Below are 19,234 nucleotides of genomic sequence, written 5' to 3' on the forward strand. Positions count from 1 at the left end.
CCCTTTTGGCAACCCTTGAACCCTAGGTGAGAGAGAGAAGGTTAGTGGAGAGAGGGTGCAGGCCCTTTACTTCTCCTGGCTGTTTAGGGTCGATGAGTTCTTTCAGGGCTGTACCAATCTCCAGCAACAGCAAAGGCAGCGAGCAAGCTCCTGCGCTGAAACGTTTCTCTCAGTCTGTCTCCTCCAAGCTGCTGTACCACAAAGCGTCTCTCCTGTGTCTGTCCAATCCCCCACACTGAAGGTCTCTCGTCTCTCCAAACTGCCACACCTTTTCTTTCTGGGGTCTCCTATTTATATCCCTCAGAGTCCTAGACCACGCCCCTCTCTATGCTGCAGAAGGCAGGCTGTTACCAGCTGGCAAAGACCACAGCCCACATTTGGGATTAAAGCAAAAGCGTATTTAGGTAACATAACTGAGTTTGAATTTTCTTTTTATTTTAAAGATTTATTTATTTATTTATACAGTATTCCATTTGCATTATTCCTGTACACCAGAGGAGGGCACCAGATCTCATTATAGATCTTATGAGCCACCATGTAGTTGCTGGGAATTGAAGTCAGGACCATCTGGAAGAGCAGCCCAGTGCTCTTAACACCTGAGCCATCCCTCCATCCCTCCATCCCCCATAACTGAGTTTTAAAAGAAACCAAAGATTCCATTACAACGTTCTTTCCCATCAATACCCAGAATTCACTACGGCCCTGGATCTCCTCGCCCTGTAGTCTGGAAGCTTTGGTCCATGGATAGAGAAGACAGCTGGGTTTGATGTTTACTTGCCCCTCTTTGGGGCCTAGAGAATGTGTCTTTCCATTTCTCCACTGGGCTTCTTTCCTGCTGGCTTTCTCTTTACTCATCTTGGGATACTGGCTAGCTTCCAGGGCCTTCTGGAACTTGTCCTCAGTCCGTAATCCAAGATCCAGTAACATGGGGCTGACCCAGTGCTGGTTTGGTTAGAGCCAGACAGCTACCTAAAGTACATCAGTTTCAGCTTCCTGCTCAGTTAAGAGAGCGGCACCGTGGAAGGTCTGGCAGAGTCTGTATTTGGGAGACAGGCATGTTAAGGCCATACTCCAGTACTCCGCGGCCAGCTGGCTAGTCCTCAGTGGTGTAGGAGTGGTGGGTGATGAAATGCATTCTGGGAGGAGATTCTGGGGCTCATAATCAGGAGGCAGATGAGATTGTAGGCTGCAAGCATAGATGGTTTTCCCTATGGCCAGGGAAGAAGTAAAGCTGATTTTTAAAAGGTTTATTTACTCTTCCTCTGTGTGAGCCAGCAGGCCAGAAGAGGGTGCCAGATCTCACTATAGATGGTTAGGATCATCACATGGCTGGTGGGAATTGAACTCAGGACCTTTGGAAGGGCAGCCAGTGTTCTTAACCTCTGAACCATTTCTCCAGCTGTAAGTTGATTCTTAACTTGGGCCGGTTAGGATGAGAGGTGTGCGCGGTCCTCACTAGGAACACAGTCCTCACCTCACAGTGACAGAGGCGGTCAGGAGAGCTCCTGCTTAGTCTTCAGCTTTCTTCCCTTCCTGGGGCTCTAATCTAGCCTGACGGCTGGCGGAAGAGCTTCAGGGACGTTCTAGAAAAAGTTCATCTAGCTGTCCCATCTGGAGACACTGGCCCAAGTAGCTCTTGGAAGCCCAGCTCTTGTTGGAACGACTTCTAGCATCATTCTCTGCTCCCGAGGGAAACAGAAGCAAAGAAGGGGGTGCAGATGTTCTGCAGCCTAGAAGGTGGTGAGAGAGGTGGCGTTCTCTGACTCCGAGAGACTGCTCTTGCGCCAGTTGGGAAAGAGCTGGCAAAGGGAGGCTGGGCCAGAACAGCCTAGCTTGGTCAGAAGCCGAGACAGGTCACTTCGGAACTTTACTCCGGCAAAGGTGTAGAGCATGGGATTGAGACAGCAGTGGGCCAGGCCCAGGAATTCACATACGGTGATGGCCACAGAGAGATAGCCGCTCAGCTCACAGCTGCTGTTCACGGCCTTCAGCCTGTCCAGCGTGTCTAGGAAAATGACAATGTGGTAGGGTGACCAGCAGAGAAAGAAAATACTTGTCACTAAGATGGCCACCCTGACTGCCTTCTGCCGCTGAGGGCGCCGCTGGGCCTGGCATAGCCTGTGTACCACCCCCACGTAACACCAGGCCATCACAAGCATGGGTAGTAGGAAGCCCCCCAAATGGTAGAGGAATCGGGAAGTGAACCAGGCTCTGGTTTCGGCTTCGTTTTCTTGGGAGAAGATGCACTGTGGCAGGGAGTCATTGTGATGAGGCTGGCTAACCTTGGCAAAGAGGAGTTCCGGTAAGGAAAACAGGAAGCCAGCCAGCCAAATGGTTGTGCAGGTGATGTGGATGGAGAGGAGGCGACGGCGGCGGTAGGCATGGACGGCGTGGACGATGGCGAGGTAACGGTCTATGGCGATGCAGGCCAACAGCAGGCTGCTGCAGTAGAAATTGATCTTGTGCAGAGCGATCACGGTTTTGCAAAGGAAGGTCCCTAAGACCCAGCCCACAGAGCCTTCGGCCACTGCAAATGGCAGGATGAAGACTAAGAGGAGGTCGGCCACTGCGAGGTGGAACAGGAAGGTCTCGGTTGAGCTCCGAGTGTGCCGGTGTCTCTCCAGGATCACGAGCACCAGGATGTTTCCCATCATACCCAGGAGGAAGATGAGGCTGTAGGCCACCGGCATGAACACCGCCTTGAAGGAGGCCAGCAGGGGCCCCTCCACTGAGGAGCAGAAGTGACCGTCCTGGAAAGGGATCTCCGTGCTGTTACCGTAGAAGGCAAATTCCTGGTAATGCAAGAATAGAGAGAGAGAAAAATAAGAACGACAGCCCCGTCTTTTCTCTCTGAGGGGAAACTGCCTGCGATCTGTCCTGTCCTTCCAAGCTAACTAATTTTTGTCCGCTCTATTCCATTTCCCCTTGGTGTGCCCTTGAACAAATCATGCCATCTTTTCCTTCTTTCCTTCCTTCTGCTTATTTATTTTAGACAGCATCTCCCTTTATAGCCCTGGCTAACCGGTAACTTACTGTGTAGACCAGGCTGACCTCAGATTTGGGTGAGGAGTTCTGAGATGAAAGGTGTGTGTCCCCATGCCCTGTTTTGTTGTTTCTTTTTGTTTGTTTTGTTTTTGTTTGTTTGTGTTTGTTTTTTTTGTTTTTTTTTTTGAGACAGGGTTTCTCTGTGTAGCCCTGGCTGTCCTGGACTCGCTTTGTAGACCAGGCTGGCCTTGAACTTACAGAGATCTGCCTGCCTCTGCCTCCCAAGTGCTAGAATCACAGGCGTGCACCACCGTACCAGGCTTCCATATCCAGCTTCTTAAATTTATTTATTTTTTAGTTTTAATTTTTGGCAGTGCTGGAGGTTGTGAATGCCAAGCTAGTGCTGCACCACTGACCCACATCCCTGGCCTGAAACTTCAGGGTTTTTTTTTTGTATGCAAAAGGGACCAGCAGTCACTCGGGTGGTAGGAACCAGGGTGATGACTTGTCTTGTGTCCATGTATTCTTAGATGTGGAAGGCTTAGGGCTTGCAGTCTGTACTGACACTTGGGGATGGGACACAACTGGAGCAAGAAGCCAGTGTTCCAGTTCTGAAAGGATGGTGGGGAGCAAACCTAAGATCCTGCCTTGGGGAGGGTATGGTTGTGGCTTGCTTACTTCCTCTTCATTTGTCCCCTTCTTCCTGTCTTGATTATTGCTGAGATTGAGGAAATGGCCTCCCATCTGGTTTAATCCACACAAGCTTGAGGTATGTAATCTGTTTTTCAGACGTGTCTTGCTCAAAGAGGGGGTTTGCTTAAAGGCACATTTGCCTGTCTCCAGAGTCTAATACCTCTACCAATGAGCAATGTTGCCTGAGCTTCCCTCCAAAGAATTCTGGGAGAGGGGCAGAGACCGAGCTTCCAGCCACTTCCCAGCCAGAGAGCAAACTCCCTAGGCACAGAAACCCTGTAGCAGAGGCAAATGAGTCACACACAGGGAGACCAGACTCGGGGAAGGAAGGAAGCCTCTTCTGAGTGGAAAAGAAGGGAGGTGCGCCTGTTATATCTCCGGAAGTTCCTACCTCCACATCCTCCTCCCCTCTGTCACCACCCTCCATCACCCCAGCTCTCAGGTTTGCCTGCTTAACCACAGAGGAAGACAGTGTGCCTGTTTTCATACCTTTCACTCACAGCTGTCCTGCACCTGCTCTTCCTCAACTCCCAGCTCTGTTCTTTCTGCCCTCCCCTGGCCAACCTCCTTTCTGGGCAATGCAATGCCAATTACACGCTACTGACGAGGGGCTCAAATGCAGTGAATAAGTGATGGGCCCCAGGGAGGCAAGAGATAGCGGGGTATTCTGACCCCTAGGCTCCGGGCAATCTTTATTCTAACCCTCTGTGAGGAGAGGGAGGGCTTCCTGCCAGCAGTGGTTGGTTCACTGGTTACCTTAAATCTTTCTTGCCACCCAGGCACTCCCTTCCACTAGTGGGTAAACCGATTCCCCATCCTGGTCTTTTGGTCCCTGGAGCAGGTGGCTCTTTAGGAAGGTATGGGGACACGCGGTACAATGATCTACCACCTGTCTGCTATCACCTCAGTCCTGTCCCCTCTCTCTCTGAGTCCTTTTCTTTCCTCCCCCCCTTTTTTTTGAAAAAAAAAAAAAAATTAGACTTAATTTTTTTTTTAATTTTATGTGTATAAGTGTTTTGCCTACATGTATGTACGTGTGTTGTGTGTGTGCCTAATGCCCATGGAGGTCAGAAGAAGGCATTGACTCCTCTGGAACTGGAGTTACAGGAAGTGTGGGTGCTGGGAACTGAACCCCAGTCCTCTGAAAGAGCAGCAAATGCTCTTAACCATGGAGCCATCACTGCAGACATACAGGTCCTTTTTTTTTTTTTTTTTTTTTTTTTTTTTTTTACCAGCTTTTGTATTCTTGTCCACTTCCTACCCAGTGGATGGGTGAGTTTTCTCATACACAAATCCCAGCCAGGCGCTACTCAGAAGTCTGAGGAGAACAGCTGAAGCCCACAATTTGAGTTCTGTTATCAATATTCTGTCAGATTCTGTCTCAAAAACGAACAAAAAACCCTGCACAGGTCCTATAGCAGTAATGTCCTGCTTAGAGTCCATTAATGGTTTCCCATCACCTGTAAAGAATAGGTGCTTTTTTGTCTCTGTCTTGTTTTCTCATTTCTTATTCAATAGTAAAACCATTTGTAAAAGCCATTTTTGTGATAATGTCCATCAGCGGAGAAATGGGTCAGGTTTCACACACAGCAGAACGCAACGCGACCTTGGAAGGAAATGCTGTTTGCGGTGCGTCTGGCCTCTTAGGGAAAGACATTTACCACACAGCATGGCTCAATGTCAGAACCAACAACAGGGCATCTGTAGAGCACCAAGGCCCCAGGGTGGCATGCATATCTCAAGAGGCCCTGGGATTAGGGCTTATTCCGGGCTAGCCTGTACTGCTTGGGTCCCTGAAACAAACAAACAAAAGAGGGACGGACATTTCTATGACAGAGCCCTGGCCTAGCAGGGACAGAAACAGAGTCGGTGGATGAGAGAAACCAGAGACCTGTCGGATGGGGTCTCGGTGCCCCGGAGAGAAGGCCTTTACATCTGCCCTAATGTGGGCTGGAGGTGTAGCTCAGTTAGGTAGGATGCTTGCCTAGCACACACAGGGCCCCAAGCTTGAGCCTCACCCCTGTGAAGATAAAAATAAATAAATGTCTCCAGAATGTGTTCTCCTTTGATGTGTCAAAGCTTACCTACTGCTTCATCGCATCAGACACTCTGTGCCTCAGGTATATTCTATCAGCTGCCTGGTACCCAGCAACCCTGCCAGCTTCCTGTCACTTCTGCTCAGGCTCTTCATTTCTTCCAGTCTGCCTCTCTAAACTCCTGCCTTCCTTCAAAGGCCAGAGTCGACCCCATCTTCCTATGTTCTTCTTAGCCCCTTCTGTTTGGAATTCCAGGCTGCCTGGGGCTCAGCACAGATGCAGGTCTTTGCATCTTTCTGTAAACCCTGCCTTCTGGGGCCTAACTGGGTACTCTGTCCCTGGAGGAAGTTGTTTCCAATAGAAGAACTGACTCTGACTCTTGCAGTAGGAGGTCGAGGGGACCATGAGGGGTGAACCTCCCAGCTGAACCTGTCCTGGGAAGCCGAGCCAGCCTGTCTGGCCCAGAGGCCCTTCATAACTGCTTTTCTATGCTGATGAGCTTATCCGTTTCAAGTTCAATCCATGAGATAGCTCCACAGGGCCAGGTTAGGCAAGAGGGTCTGTCTCTTCCTCTATGCCTAGAGGTATTGTTTTGGCAAAGCCTTAGAGGAGAGGAAGATGTGTGGGAAGCTAGCTTGGTATGTATCAACATACCAAGGTGTCAAACAGATGTTTTGGAGCGGTAAAGAGTGTTAAAGCCACTTCCCATATACAGGGGCTTGGGCACTCCTCTCCCCCAAACCATGGAGAGAAGTCATAAGGTAAGGGTGGCTTTGGCCTGGTGGAAAGGTGAGGAGACACATGCTGTCAAGGGAGCTAGCCTGAGGCAGCAGGCAGAGCACAGCTCAGCAATGGGATGAACGGCTCACTCATTCTTTGCTATTAAAAAAAAGGGCAGAAACCCTCATGTGTACCCCCACTGTGAGGGCAGCACACACCCTATATAGACACGGGCACATTCCCAGACGTGGCCACACCCCCATGCTGCACAGGAGGCACCCAAACAGAGCACAAACAGCTTACAAGCAAGCTATAGGGATGCAATCCCCACGAGAAATATGATGCCTGGAATGAAGCCAGGCACGAGCTAGGAACCTAGTTAGCAAAGCACTGTGAGCTCCGGCAGGAGGATGGGGAGGAGCGGTAAAGATGAAAGTCTGCCTCCCATGATGGGGTCCACAGAGGCTCCTCTTCCCTCTCTGTACAAGACTCGGGTCACTCTCTGGACTAGTAAAGTCTTGAAGCTCCATGGGTTTTTGTTTTTTTGTTTTCCAAGCAATGAAGCTGCTCTGTTGCTTTGAGCTGTCCAACAAGCCATTCTGCTAGGGTTTGCTGACTGGATTTCTCTGTGAGCAGGTAAGGGGACACTCCTCAAGGATCTAGCCTGGATTTTCTCCTGGCACTCAAGCCTGCTTTGGATGGGGCATGACTGGGGGGCACTTTTGACAATGCAGAGTCCTCCGTAGGCAGACATGGAGGCTCAGACTCACCAGGTGGAGTTATTGCGGGGGGCAAGTTAGAGACCCAGACTGCGGTTTGGCCTATAGCTTCTGTTCGTTGGGAATCTGAGTCAGAAGAAGCTTCTGAACCCATGAGTTTGAAACCAGCTTACTCAGCATCCTTAGACCCTGACTCAAACATACAGAATACACACATACACACACATCATGAGAAAAAAAAATACTTGGGCGGTTAAGCCATCATTGTTTTCCTCTAGATGAGGTGAGCAAAGCCTTCAGAAGATTTGTTAGTTCTGCTGAAGGGTTTAGAAAATTGTGCTCTGGAAAGAAACACATATGAGAATATGAGAAAAAGAAGCCTGAAGTCCACGAGAACTGTCTTCAAGGACTGGCTAGGGCCTTGGGTTAGGAGGTGAGCGCTGGGCTCTGCTGTGAGCCTCAGCTGTAGATGAGGAGAAATGGGCAGAAACGATCAAGTGGCTCCATCTGATAGAGGGACAACGTTCTAACAGCACAACCATCCAGCACTGGGGCATCTGTGAGCTCAAGTGCAAGGGGAGAGTTCCGGCTTCAGGAAGGCCCGGACATGCTCTCCCGGGCCCTGCACCACAGTTCCAAGACCTGCAGTGTGTTGTCCGTGAGCAATAGCTCAAGCTGGATGAGTGGCCTACCACTGAGCTACATCTGCAGTCATTGTCCCCTGCCAGCCGTCCACTCACTATTTTTGTTGGGTGTGATTGTGTGTGTGTGTGTGTGTGTGTGTGTGTGTGTGTGTGCATGGAAACCGGAGGTAGCTATCAGGTGTCATCTTCCAATATTCACCATCTTACGAGACTGGGTCACTGAACCTTGAGCTCACCAACTGGCTGACCAGAATCCCTCCCCCCACACACTTTTTTTTTTTTTAAAGAATTTATTTATTTTTGCTTTATGTGTACGGGTGTTTTGCCTGCATGTATGTTTGTGCTCACCTGCATGGAGCCTTTAGATACCAGAGAGAGTGTTGGATCCCATGGAACTGTGAGTACCACGTAGGTGCTGGGAACTGCAACCAGGTTCTCTGGAAGAACCTCCAATGCTCTTAAATGCTGAGCCATCTCTTCAGCCCTCCAGGGGTTGGTTCTCTTGTACCTGAACTCAGATCTTCACACTTTCACAGCAAGTACTTTACATAGCACCTTACTTTTTTTTTTTTCAAGACAGGATTTTTCTGTAGAGCCCTGTCTGGCCTGGAACTCAGAGATCTGCCTGCCTCTGCCTCCAGAGTACTGGAATTAGAGGTATACATTATCACCACCCAGCTTTTACTTGTTTTAAGACAGTGTCACGTCACTAAGTTGCCCAGGATGGCTTTGAACTAACTCAAAGCCATATATCTGAAGCCAATATCTTGAAAATCTGATCCTCCAACCATAGCCTCCAGAGTTGCTGGGATTACGAGCTTGTGTTTCCAGGCCCTGCTGAGGTCATGTCTTCTTTTCTGTGAGACCTAAGCCTGTGTGAGTGCTTGCAGCCACTAGCTGGGATCCGGGAGTGGGGTGGGCAGGGGACCGTTCATCTCAGCCTCCAGTGGCTCACAGGGGCATGGTCTGTAGGAAGGAGACCGGGTTATGTGTTGGTCTGTCTGCTCCTCTCAACACACTATTCCTTCAGAAGGCCCCCACTCCCCAGAGATAATTCAGGACTCCGGCTTGCCATGTGCTCTGTGTCCTCCTTTTCCCCAAGTCTGCAGATCCTCTTCCATCTCTGTCTGAGGGTTTTGCCCATTAGGAGTATGCACTGCTGTTGGGTTTTAGTATTTTGTTCAAAAGATTTTTTTTTATTTTACTTGTGTTTTTGTGTGTGCATATATCGTGTGTGTGTGTGTGTGTCCCCGCCATGTGTGTATATATGTTCTTGGAGGCTAGAAGAGGTCATCAGATGGATGTGGGTATGGGAAACTGAATTTGGAAGACTAGCAAGTGCTCTTAACCACTGACCCATTTCTCCAGCCCCAGTTTTTCAGTTTTTTTGAGACAAATAAAGCCCAGGCTAGCCTTGAATATCATGACCCTTCTGCTCAGTCTTTTGAGTACTTAGACAATTGCCATCATGCTTGGCTCTGGGAGACACACTGAGCAACCTCTACTTCTTTGTCACATCTTTAGGTTTAAAGCGAGTTCACCTTGTGAGCCAATGTCTGTGCCAATGTCTGTCCACACTGTGAAGACGGGGTCACAAAGTCACATGCTCCTCCCAGTAGCCCCTTAAAACAGCTTCCTGAGATAACACTTGTTTACATTTTTTAAAAACTTACATTCGTCTCTGTGTATGTGTACATTTAAAGAGGTCCAAGGACAACTTGGGGAGATGGCTCTCTCGTTTCATCATATGAAACCCTGGACTGAACTCAGGTCGTCAGGCTTGGCAGCAAATACTGTTACCGCCTGAGCCACCGTTTACCCCCTGAGCCATCTTGCTGGCCCTTCTTGGATAGTGTATATTTGAAATATTACTTTGTCTTTCGTTCCTAAAAGAAAACTTGTTTCTGTGTTCTGACTCTGCATTCCAAATACGTAGTTGCTTTTTGTGTATCTGCCAAAGGAACAGGACCAGGCAGACTGTGTCTCTTAGAAAGGGGCGTGTCTCTGTGATCTGAGTGACAGAAACTAGTTTCTCTCCTAATGCAACTCCTGGCAGGTTGGCCTCAGGCTTCCCCTCATTTCTGATCCCTCCAGAGGAGGCTTCCTCCACTGGGGCTTCTGTGGGACTTTTCACGTGGTTAAAATGGGGGGACCCTCCCCTCCTCCCAGGTAAAGCCCAGAAACAGCCTGAGCAAGTTTTGGTTCCTCTTTTTTTACTCCCTTGGTGAAGCAAGATGGTTTTGTGTGGACAGACCCGTGAGGCTCCGGTCACACTGAGTTCCTGGCTCATGGTGAGTGTCTGTAAGGGTCAGAGAAGCTAAACTTAGACCAGATTCACCGTGTTCTATGGCAGCCTCACCTCCTGAGGGCTGGAGATTTACTCCATCACTAGCCTGTGTACGTGCCCAACCGAGGCCTGGGTTTTCAAACATGCCCAGGAGCTCCGGTTTGAGGTGTGAAGTGAAACAACTCATGATGGCTCTCCTAGGCAAGGGTCTCCTTCAGGTTCACTCAGACCCACCTTGCCAGTGGGGTGACTTCCTGGCATGCTTACGCTAGACCCCAAGGTCCTCCTTGCTTGATCTTACCCATCTAGCATTTTTGTTTAGACCGTGCGCTCATGAGGATTGCCTGCCCACCTCAAACAAGCAGATAGTCAAGTGGTCAAAGGCCATCTTTGAGTTCAAGTGGACAAAAGGGGCTCAGTGGGTAAAGATGCTCATTATACAAGCCAGACGACCTGAGTCCGATCCTGGGAACCCATGGTGGAAGGAGAAAAGGGATTCTCAAATGTCCTCTGACCCCCACACAGAGGTCATGGCACATGTGTATACACACACACACACACACTATAAACAAACAAATGTAAAAAATTTTAAATAGAACACAGGGATGGTTGTTCTTTGATTTATCAAGATTCCTGTTTCAGAACCCGAAGTTGGAGAGTCGAACTTAGTGATCTGGAAAAGTGGGACAGTAATCCGCTGGGGCAAGGACAAGGACGAGGACAAGAAATGGGGAGCAGAAAAATAAAATCAACGAGAGAAGCTCAGCCAGACTCCCAAGAAAAATGTCAAGCTAAGACCTCAACTGTACGACAAGGCAGGAAATGCTCCTTGGAAGAGCTGGGGATGTATGAGGCATCGCTTTTCAATTACAGTGTAACAAACAGAGCAAAATAGAAACGCACAATTTTATTGAGAAGCCACTAAGGCAAACTGTTCTGCCTGTTCTGCCATTCAAGGACATTTATGCCATGACAGAGGAGGGGGCAGTGTGCCAAGGCCAGTTATGGCCTTTTGGAAAGTGAGCAGGGCCAAAGACCCTGTGTTCCAGAGTGACAACCACCCTTGAAGAGAGTACATGGGAGGTAGGTGGACATAGGACGTGCCTGATTGAAAGGCTCCAGGGCCAGGATTGTCTTAGAACTCCTGGGCTCCTAGCTAGACCCTAACTAATGCCCAGGCACATAGCTGAGGACTTTTGGTTTGATGTGTCACGAAAGAAGTTGGCATACATCCTTAGAACGTAGGTTTGTTTCATGTCATAAGCATGCTCTGCTGTCCCTCTGCCCGCCACTACCACCTGTCTCTAGTAGGTCATGCAGTGAGGTGAGGCGAGCAGTTAGGGGAAACTTTTGAGGTTTCTCAGAAGCCAGGAACGGCCAGGTCTCCAGGTGGTTACTAAGGCATCCAACTGGGTCAGAGCTGGTGGTCAGCTTGAGGGCAGAAGATACAAGTGACCAAATCAGGGGCAGCCAGGGGCAGGGATGAGGACGAGGGCGGGAGCACACCGCCTATAGAACAGTTAGGGTTTAAAGGGGTCTGGTCTAGACCAGCTGGCATCACTGGGCACCACTTGGGCAGTCCCAGGGATTCTGCACTTAGGAGGACCTCAGGATTGGTTTGATGTTTTGATTTTTTTTTTTTTTTTGGTTGTTTGTTTGTTTGAATAAGAGTCTGGCTTCGAACTCACAATCCTCTTGCCTGAGTCTTTTGGGTGCCAGGATTACAGATCTTTCAGATTTTTAATTCTTTTTCATCAAGGGGCCCTATATTTTGATGTTGTGCTGGCCCTACAGACTGCAGCAGGTCCTGATTAAACAGGTGGGTTGATTTGAACTGGGTCTGGCCTGCAGAGCTGGGACCTGCCACGATGACCACTAGCTCCACAGGCTACAGACACTTCTTAGCTTGGGACCTGGGTAAGGCAGCCTCTCCCAGCAAGCCTGGGAGCATAGCGGGAAGAGCTATGAAACAGACCACAGAGGCTGGAGAGCCTGAGGGGACACCTCAAGGTGTGCTTAGGTCAGGAGAGCTGATGGGATCCCGGGTTGAGAACTTTCATGGCCTTGTCCAGAAAGCAGCTCATAGAGATTAAGACCATGATGAAATGTCCAGGTCCTCTGCTGTCCATATCCCAGAGCCCGGGGCGTTCTGCTTCAACTGCTCCTGATAGCATCCTTTGGTAATCAGTGGCACCCAAGTCAAGCGTGCTTCACTGGAGACAGTGGGGGTGGCAGAGAGGGGTGATAGGAAATTCTTCCAAGAATACCTTCTCTCTAGAGATGACAGGGCTTCCCAGGAGGCTGCAGCAGGCTCCATGGCACCTTGGGGTGGAATACAGCCCGGCATTTCCTGCTGTGTGACTGTGACCACTGCGATCCTTGCCACCGTCCGGTCGCACACTTCCTTCATCTATACAAAATCCACTGTCTAAAGCCTTTCAGTCAGGGATTATCTCCCTCCTGTCTAGCTACCTGAGGGCCAACATCAGGGCCTCAACTTCTCCATCCAACACAGAATATTGTGCCTTACATATGAAATCATGCAGCATCACACAGCAGGATGAACAATTGTATGTAAATTCTTTGAGACGAGGTCTCACGCATCCTAGGCTAGCTGAGGATGGTCTCGAACTTCTGCTCCCCTTGCTTCCATCTTTCTCATGCTGGGGTTATAGGCAGGAACCTCCATACTGTGTGTGTGTGTGTGTGTGTGTGTGTGTGTGCGCGCGCGTTTGCACGCGAGCTGGGGATGAGCCCAGTTTCATGCACCGTTGGCAAGCAATCTACCAACTGAGTGCCCTCCAGTCAACAAGCACACACTGACTGTTTGACTAGCCCTGCCAGGATACCGACACTAAGAAAACATCCACCCAGGCAGTAGTGGCTCACACCTTTGATCCCAGCACTTGAGAGCCAGAGGCAGAGGCAGACAGATCTCTGTGAGTTCGAGGCCAGCCTGGTCTACAGAGTTCCAGGGCTACACAGAGAAACTGTGTCGCAAACAAACTAACATGAAATAAACAAAAACCCTTCCAAAGTGCTTTGCTGTTCTAAGCCAAAGAGACAAAGCAAGCTCCTCTATTGAAGAACCAAGAGACAGAGCTGTGTACCCAGGCAGAGCCTGACCTCCTTCTGGTAGCTATTAAGGGCAACAGATATAGTGGACAATTAGAGGCTAAAGGTTCAGGCACCCATGTATTTGCCTACACCCTATAATCCTTGTGGGGGTCAGGGGGGAATCTCCCAAGCTGTCCCCTCTCCCTTGACACGGAGTATTCAAAATGCCAAGCAGATCTGGGCAACAGGGAGACGCACGCCTCTACTCACCAGGTCCCCCATGTTATAGGTGATGAAGTCCATGTCCAGGGTTAGTGGGTAGCTCATCGCTGCAGCTCTGCGTCACCAGACTGGTCACCATCTGATGCTGAGAAGCTCTGTGAGGCTGCCTATGGAGAGGTGGCAGGCGTCAGCTGCAAATTTAAACAAATGAGCTGTGTGCTGTCTCCTGGGGCCGGGTAGGGCTCACCACTCACCTCTCAACTCATTGCTTTTTTTTTTCCACTTGGTCTTTTCTGTTGTGTGTGTGCGTGGTTTTTTTTTTTCCTTTCTTTTTTCTTTAAAGAAAAAGGGAAAATCCCCCCCCCAACAGAATCAGCACTAACAAAGCATCTTTCCTGGCAATCGCGCTCTGAGCTGAGCCAGAGGTTTGGCATGAAGGTAGCCCCTCGCTTCTGCTCGCTGGATCTCTATGAGGGATTCATATAGACTTGAGAAACTCCTCCTAGAAAGGGACCAAAAAAAAAAAAAAAGAGTACTTCCAGCCACCTCTAGATCTCCACTGTCCTCATCACTAGGGTGACCAACCACCCCAGGTTGCCCAGAAGTGAAAGAAAGTCCCCTGCCCTGGGAAACCCCTTACCCTAGGCAAACCCAGGCGCTTGATCAAGATATCACTGTCATCCTTCGGCCCAGCCAGTAAGAAGTAATCTACCCCTCCTCCCTTTTTAGCTTAAGTTTGAAAGAGATAAGTTAGAATATTTTAAAAGGGAACAACCCTAAATAATACTAGAAGACAGAGAATGAAATGAAATTACCAAATGAAAGCACAATATAAACACGGCCACAAAGCCATGTTGTGACTCAGGAAAAAAAAACAAAAACAAAAACAAAGAGGTGTTTCGCCTACAATAAACTTGTAGACAGCCTCACTAGAAAGGTCATGGTCGGCCACCTAGGCTGCTCACCCCCTCCAGTTTCACACAAGAGGACCCTGCAGCCCAGAGACACAGACTAACTTTCTTGGGACACACAAACCGAGGCTACCTTGAGCCCAAGGGTCCTGACTCCACGCTCATCATCCTCTGCTCCCCAAAATGTCTGCTCTTCAGGCTCACAGCACCTGCTCGTCCCCCTGCTCTGTCCTGCTGTGAGTGCCAGCTTTTCCATGAAGACCCGTGGTAGATAGACAATGACCCATTTTCCCTCCAGGTCTCATCCTAGCAGGCTTTCCTCCGTGGGCATATTCTGACTTGGTCCACACTAGTGTAAGACTGCATTCAAAGGCACCTACTCTGGTGTACTGTTTGTTTGGTGTGTGGGTGTGTCGCTTTGCTTTGCCCAACTGTGTAAACTTAATCATCCTCCCCTTCCAAGCCCACTTTCTCCCCCCCCTCTCTCTCACATACACACACACACACACATCATGCTCCTTGCTCTGTTCTCCTGTTGTTATCACCCTTCCCTCCCAGGCAATCTGCCTCTCAAGAGGATCCTATCCTGACCAGAGCTCTCCCTCATCTCCATAGCCCAGTCACCTTTCTCAGGCTGAATTGAGAATATATTTTATATAGTCTCAGAATATATACTATATGGTGGCTTAGGGGTTATAATCCCCACCTCTTCCTCATCACACATCTTTCTCAGGACTAAAGTGAAGAGTTCTGGGCTCTGTTTGGACTATCGCAGTCTCTCCCTTCTCTTCTCTCTCTTATTTATTTGAGAGAAAGAGAGAACACCTGCGGAGATCAGAGGACAACTTGTGGGAGTTGGTTCTCTTTTTCTACAGCGTGGGAATGTGGGACCTGGGACCAAACTCAGGTGGTCAGGCTTGGTGGCTAGTGTCTTTACCTGTTGAGCCATCTTACTGGACCCCAAGACTGCTCTTAAGGAGGAAGAAGGCTAGAACAAGGGGTTGGAGCGTCTTTCTAGGACTTCTAGTCCTGACGCTTCAGGGACTCACTGCCTCAGTGTTTCCTGGGTCTGGAATTGACTTGGCACTGCTCATCCTTCTAGCCCTACTCCCCACGGCCTTGCCCCTCTGGCCCATTAACCTACGCAAGTCAATGTTTGCCACCCTCAGCACACTGCTCAGAAAAGACAAAGCATGAGAACCTCCGAGAAGGAAAAGGGTTCTGAGAGACACCCCAGTCACTTCCCACCCTGCCTCCCCCACAGGGCGTGCAAGCGTAGAGGTCACCGCATCTTCATCAGACACTCACATCATCACTCAAAGGGTGAGAAAGTTGCTTTGTGAGATCATGTTTCCTCAGATGTGAGGGTGCGTGTCTGTCACCCAAGCACTCGGGAGGGTGAGGCAAAAGGATTGTCAGTTTGATGCTAAAGTGATCTACTGGGTGAGAACCATGCCAAAAAGGAAGAAAGAGAAAAAGAAAGAAAGAAAGAAAGAAAGAAAGAAAGAAAGAAAGAAAGAAAGAAAGAAAGAAGGAAGGAAGGAAGGAAGGAAGGAAGGAAGGAAGGAAAGAAGGAAAGAAGGAAAGAAGGAAAGAAGGAAAGAAGGAAGAAGGAAAGAAGGAAAGAAGAAAGAGGGAGGGAGGGAGGAAGGAAAGAAGGAAGGAAGGGAGGAAGGGAGGGAGGGAGGAAGGAAAGAAGGAAGGAAGGGAGGAAGGGAGGGAGGGAGGGAGGAAGGAAGGAAGGAAGGAAGGAAGGAAGGAAGGAAGGAAGGAAGGAAAGAGAAGAGGGTAGATTATGTTTCAGTGTAGGATGGTTTAGTGTTTAGTATTAGAAGCTGACTCCTCATGCTGAGTCAAAATGTATCTTCTTATGACACCCCCAGCAGTCCTAGCTGGGCCTCAGACAGGACCATGTAACATGCCTCCCAAGTGACCTCTGGGTACAGACATCATGTGCCTGTGAGTCTCATGCGTCCCAACCCACATCCAAATGTCTTCAGCTATCTTTCAAAGAACTGGTTTCTGGGTACAGTATCAGCCTGATCTTTGACCTCAGGGTGATTTCCTGTCAATAGTCCAGAAAGTCTGTGACTTAGGACAAACTATGGAAAAATGACTTTCCTTGTTCATGACTCTAAGCATATTTAGTTGCAGTTAGTATGACCATTCCTGTGGGCTCCTTCTCCTCCTGACAGCATGCTTAGTGGGTTTCATGTTGATGGCCCTGATCCACCATTGGATTTTATGAAGGGAGATTCGTTGTCTGTGGATGCGATGACAACATAAAAAAAGCTATCCTTAGGGGTAGCCAAGTCTTGATAGGACAACTCTTGGCAGAACAAAGCCAAAACCAGCATCCTGCTTCATATAAGTAGATACCTCAAAGGTCAGGGAAGACTTCATGGAAGAAGGATGTAAGATGGACATTAGGGAGGTGTGTGATTGGGGGAGGGTTTGATGATGAGGTTGGAGGACTGCATAAAGAGGTCTGGAAAGAACTGTGCCATGAACGGCCCAGTTAGATACTCAGCAATGGGGTGTAGTGACGGGAGAAGCGGGGAGGAGTCTGGAATTGCCCTTGTGGCTGTCTGCTCTCTTATCCTCAAGCACTGTCCTTTCCCTATGCTGTGTTGTAGGCTCAGAGGAATGTCAAGGGGCTCACAACTCTTCCTCCTTCCTTCCTTCCTTCCTTCTTCCTTCCTTCCTTCCTTCCTTCCTTCCTCTCTCTCTCTTTCTCTCTCTCTCTCTCTCTCTCTCTCTCTCTCTTCTCTCTTTCTCTCTCTTTCTCTCTTTCTCTCTTTCTCTCTCTTTCTCTCTTTCTCTCTTTCTCTCTTTCTCTCTTTCTCCTCTTCTCCTCTCTTTCTCTCTTTCTCTCTTTCTCCTCTCTTTCTCTCTTTCTCTCTTTCTTTCTTTCTTTCTTTCTTTCTTTCTTTCTTTCTTTCTTTCTTTCTTTCCTACCCCAGGAAACACATGGTACTAGAAAGCCAGCTCCCACAAGTTGTCCTCTGACCACCACATAAGTGCTGTTGCATGCATGTGTACACACACACACATACACACACACACACACACACACACACACACACACTGAATGTAATTGTGATGGCTAATCTTGGTTTTCACTTGGAAGAGGGAACCTCAATAGATTTGTCTCCAACAGATTGACCTGTAAGCAAATCAGCAAGGCATTTTTTTTCCTGTTTTGTTCTCTTTTTATTTTTAGATTTATCTTTATTATTTTATGTGTATGAGTGTTTTGCCTACAGGTAAGTCTGTGCACCACACACAGGCCTGATACCTGAGGAGGTGGTAAGCCTCCATGTGGGTGCTGGGAATCAAACCTCAGTTCTTTGCAAGAGCAAGGGCCAACTCTCCAGCCCCAGAAGGCATTTTCTTTTTTCTTTTTCTTTTTCTTTTTTTTTCTTTTTTTTTTTTTTGAGATAAGGTTTCTCTGTGTATCCCTGGCTGTTGTAGAACTCGCTCTGTAGACCCGGCTGTCCTTAAACTCACAGAGATTGTCTGCCTTTGCCTCCCTTTGGTGGGATTTAGAAGTGTGCACCACTGCCCAGCCCAAGGGGCATTTTTTGATTGTTGATTGATGCTGGAGGGCCCAGCCCACTGTGGGTGATGCCTCCGCTGGGCTTGTGGTCCTGGGAGATAGAAGAAAGGCAACTGACCCTGAACCTGGAGTCAGTAGGCAGCATTCCTCGCTGATTTTTATTTCAGTTCCCGCCTCCAGGTTCTTGCTCTGGCTTCCCTGCATGATGGATTGTGACATGGAAGTATAAGTCAAACAAACCCTTTCCTCCATTTTATCATAACACCAGAGAAGCAAACTAACACAGTAATAAAGATAAATAAGATGTATGAGTAGATAAGTAAAGAGCTGTGGCCTAAAGCAGAGTGCAAAGGAGCATGCAGCTATCATCTTAACATAGAGACTAGAGTGTTGAGGCCGGCAGATTTCTGTGAGTTCAGGGCCATTCTGGGCCACCTGAATGTTCAGGGCAAGACACTGTCTCACAAACCCAAGTATAAAACAAAAACAGAGGTGGGGCAGAAGAAAGTTTAGGCTACTGTGATCTCCTCTCCATGCATCTCCCACAGAGATGGGCCTCCTCTGCCACAGGCCCAAAGCAATGGCGTTAATTGGTGATGAACTGAAACCACGTAAACTGTGAGCCAAAACACGCCTTTGTGCACCGATGGTTGCAGATAGTTGTCATGGTAACGGGAAGCTTTCTGATACATCACCACAAGGTCTTCAAACCCAGAGAACCAGACTAGCTTCCCTCGGATGGAGAAGTCAATGCCTACATTATGGTCCTTGACTTAAAAGACTTGAAGGTAGAGGTTTCACCCATATGTTACAGTCAGCTGGGTAAGAGAACCATAATTGCATTTCAATTTGCAGTTTGTGTGTGATTCCCAATTTCTACCCTGTGGACAGCCTTTCTGAGGCTGACTGATTATAACCCAGGCTTCTCACCAAAATGACCAGCGGTGTCTTTGCCAGCCTGGATTTGTGTCTGGGTTAGGTGTGGGTAGCTGCGTAAGCCCCAGTGCAGGTGGATTTTCCTCAGTAATTATGCTTTGCTGTTAATAGATTACATTACCTTTTCATTTGTTCCAGCTACTAGATGTAATCACTTGTATCCACAGAAAAATTAAATTGTTCCACAGAGGCTTGGAGTGTTGCTGGAGGGAACGGGTCCCCCTCTGCCTCAGCCTTTTATTAACTTAGAGTGTTCTTTGTTCCTGGGTAGAGACCTCATTGTTTTTCCTCTGGGTCTCTTTCAATGGTGAACAGTAGGGCTTCACAGCTCATTAGCCTCAGAAAAAGTAGGGTCCCTCTAAGTCCCTAAGGAAAACTACAGTAGCATTTTCCCAGCATTCACCAAGTTACACAGTCCTAACAATTTTCAAATTTTCTTCATCTTTATATTTCACTTAATATTTT

At 48.6% G+C, this 19,234-nt stretch overlaps 1 protein-coding gene across 1 annotated transcript; it reads right to left on the reverse strand.

Annotated features, from left to right (window-relative positions):
* Positions 1-470: 470 nt before the first annotated feature.
* On the reverse strand, positions 471-13,532 carry Cxcr5 (C-X-C motif chemokine receptor 5). The gene is made up of 2 exons (XM_021637924.2): positions 13,412-13,532; positions 471-2,792 (listed from the first exon to the last, which is right to left on the reverse strand). Exons 1-2 carry the CDS (start codon positions 13,466-13,468, stop codon positions 1,731-1,733), a joined length of 1,119 nt encoding a protein of 372 aa, XP_021493599.1. The 5' UTR covers positions 13,469-13,532; the 3' UTR covers positions 471-1,730.
* Positions 13,533-19,234: the final 5,702 nt, after the last annotated feature.

The sequence above is a fragment of the Meriones unguiculatus genome, chromosome 1 (assembly GCF_030254825.1).
Source record: "Meriones unguiculatus strain TT.TT164.6M chromosome 1, Bangor_MerUng_6.1, whole genome shotgun sequence".
Lineage (NCBI taxonomy): Eukaryota > Metazoa > Chordata > Mammalia > Rodentia > Muridae > Meriones > Meriones unguiculatus.

What these genes read in the sequence shown, in the direction of transcription:
- Cxcr5 (XM_021637924.2), bottom strand. Translation starts at nt 13,468, where the DNA reads ATGAGCTACCCACTAACCCTGGACATGGACTTCATCACCTATAACATG. An exon ending in CCTATAACATGGGGGACCTG is followed by an intron (nt 2,793 to 13,411) that starts GTGAGTAGAGGC and finishes TTGCATTACCAG; the next exon opens with GAATTTGCCTTCTACGGTAA.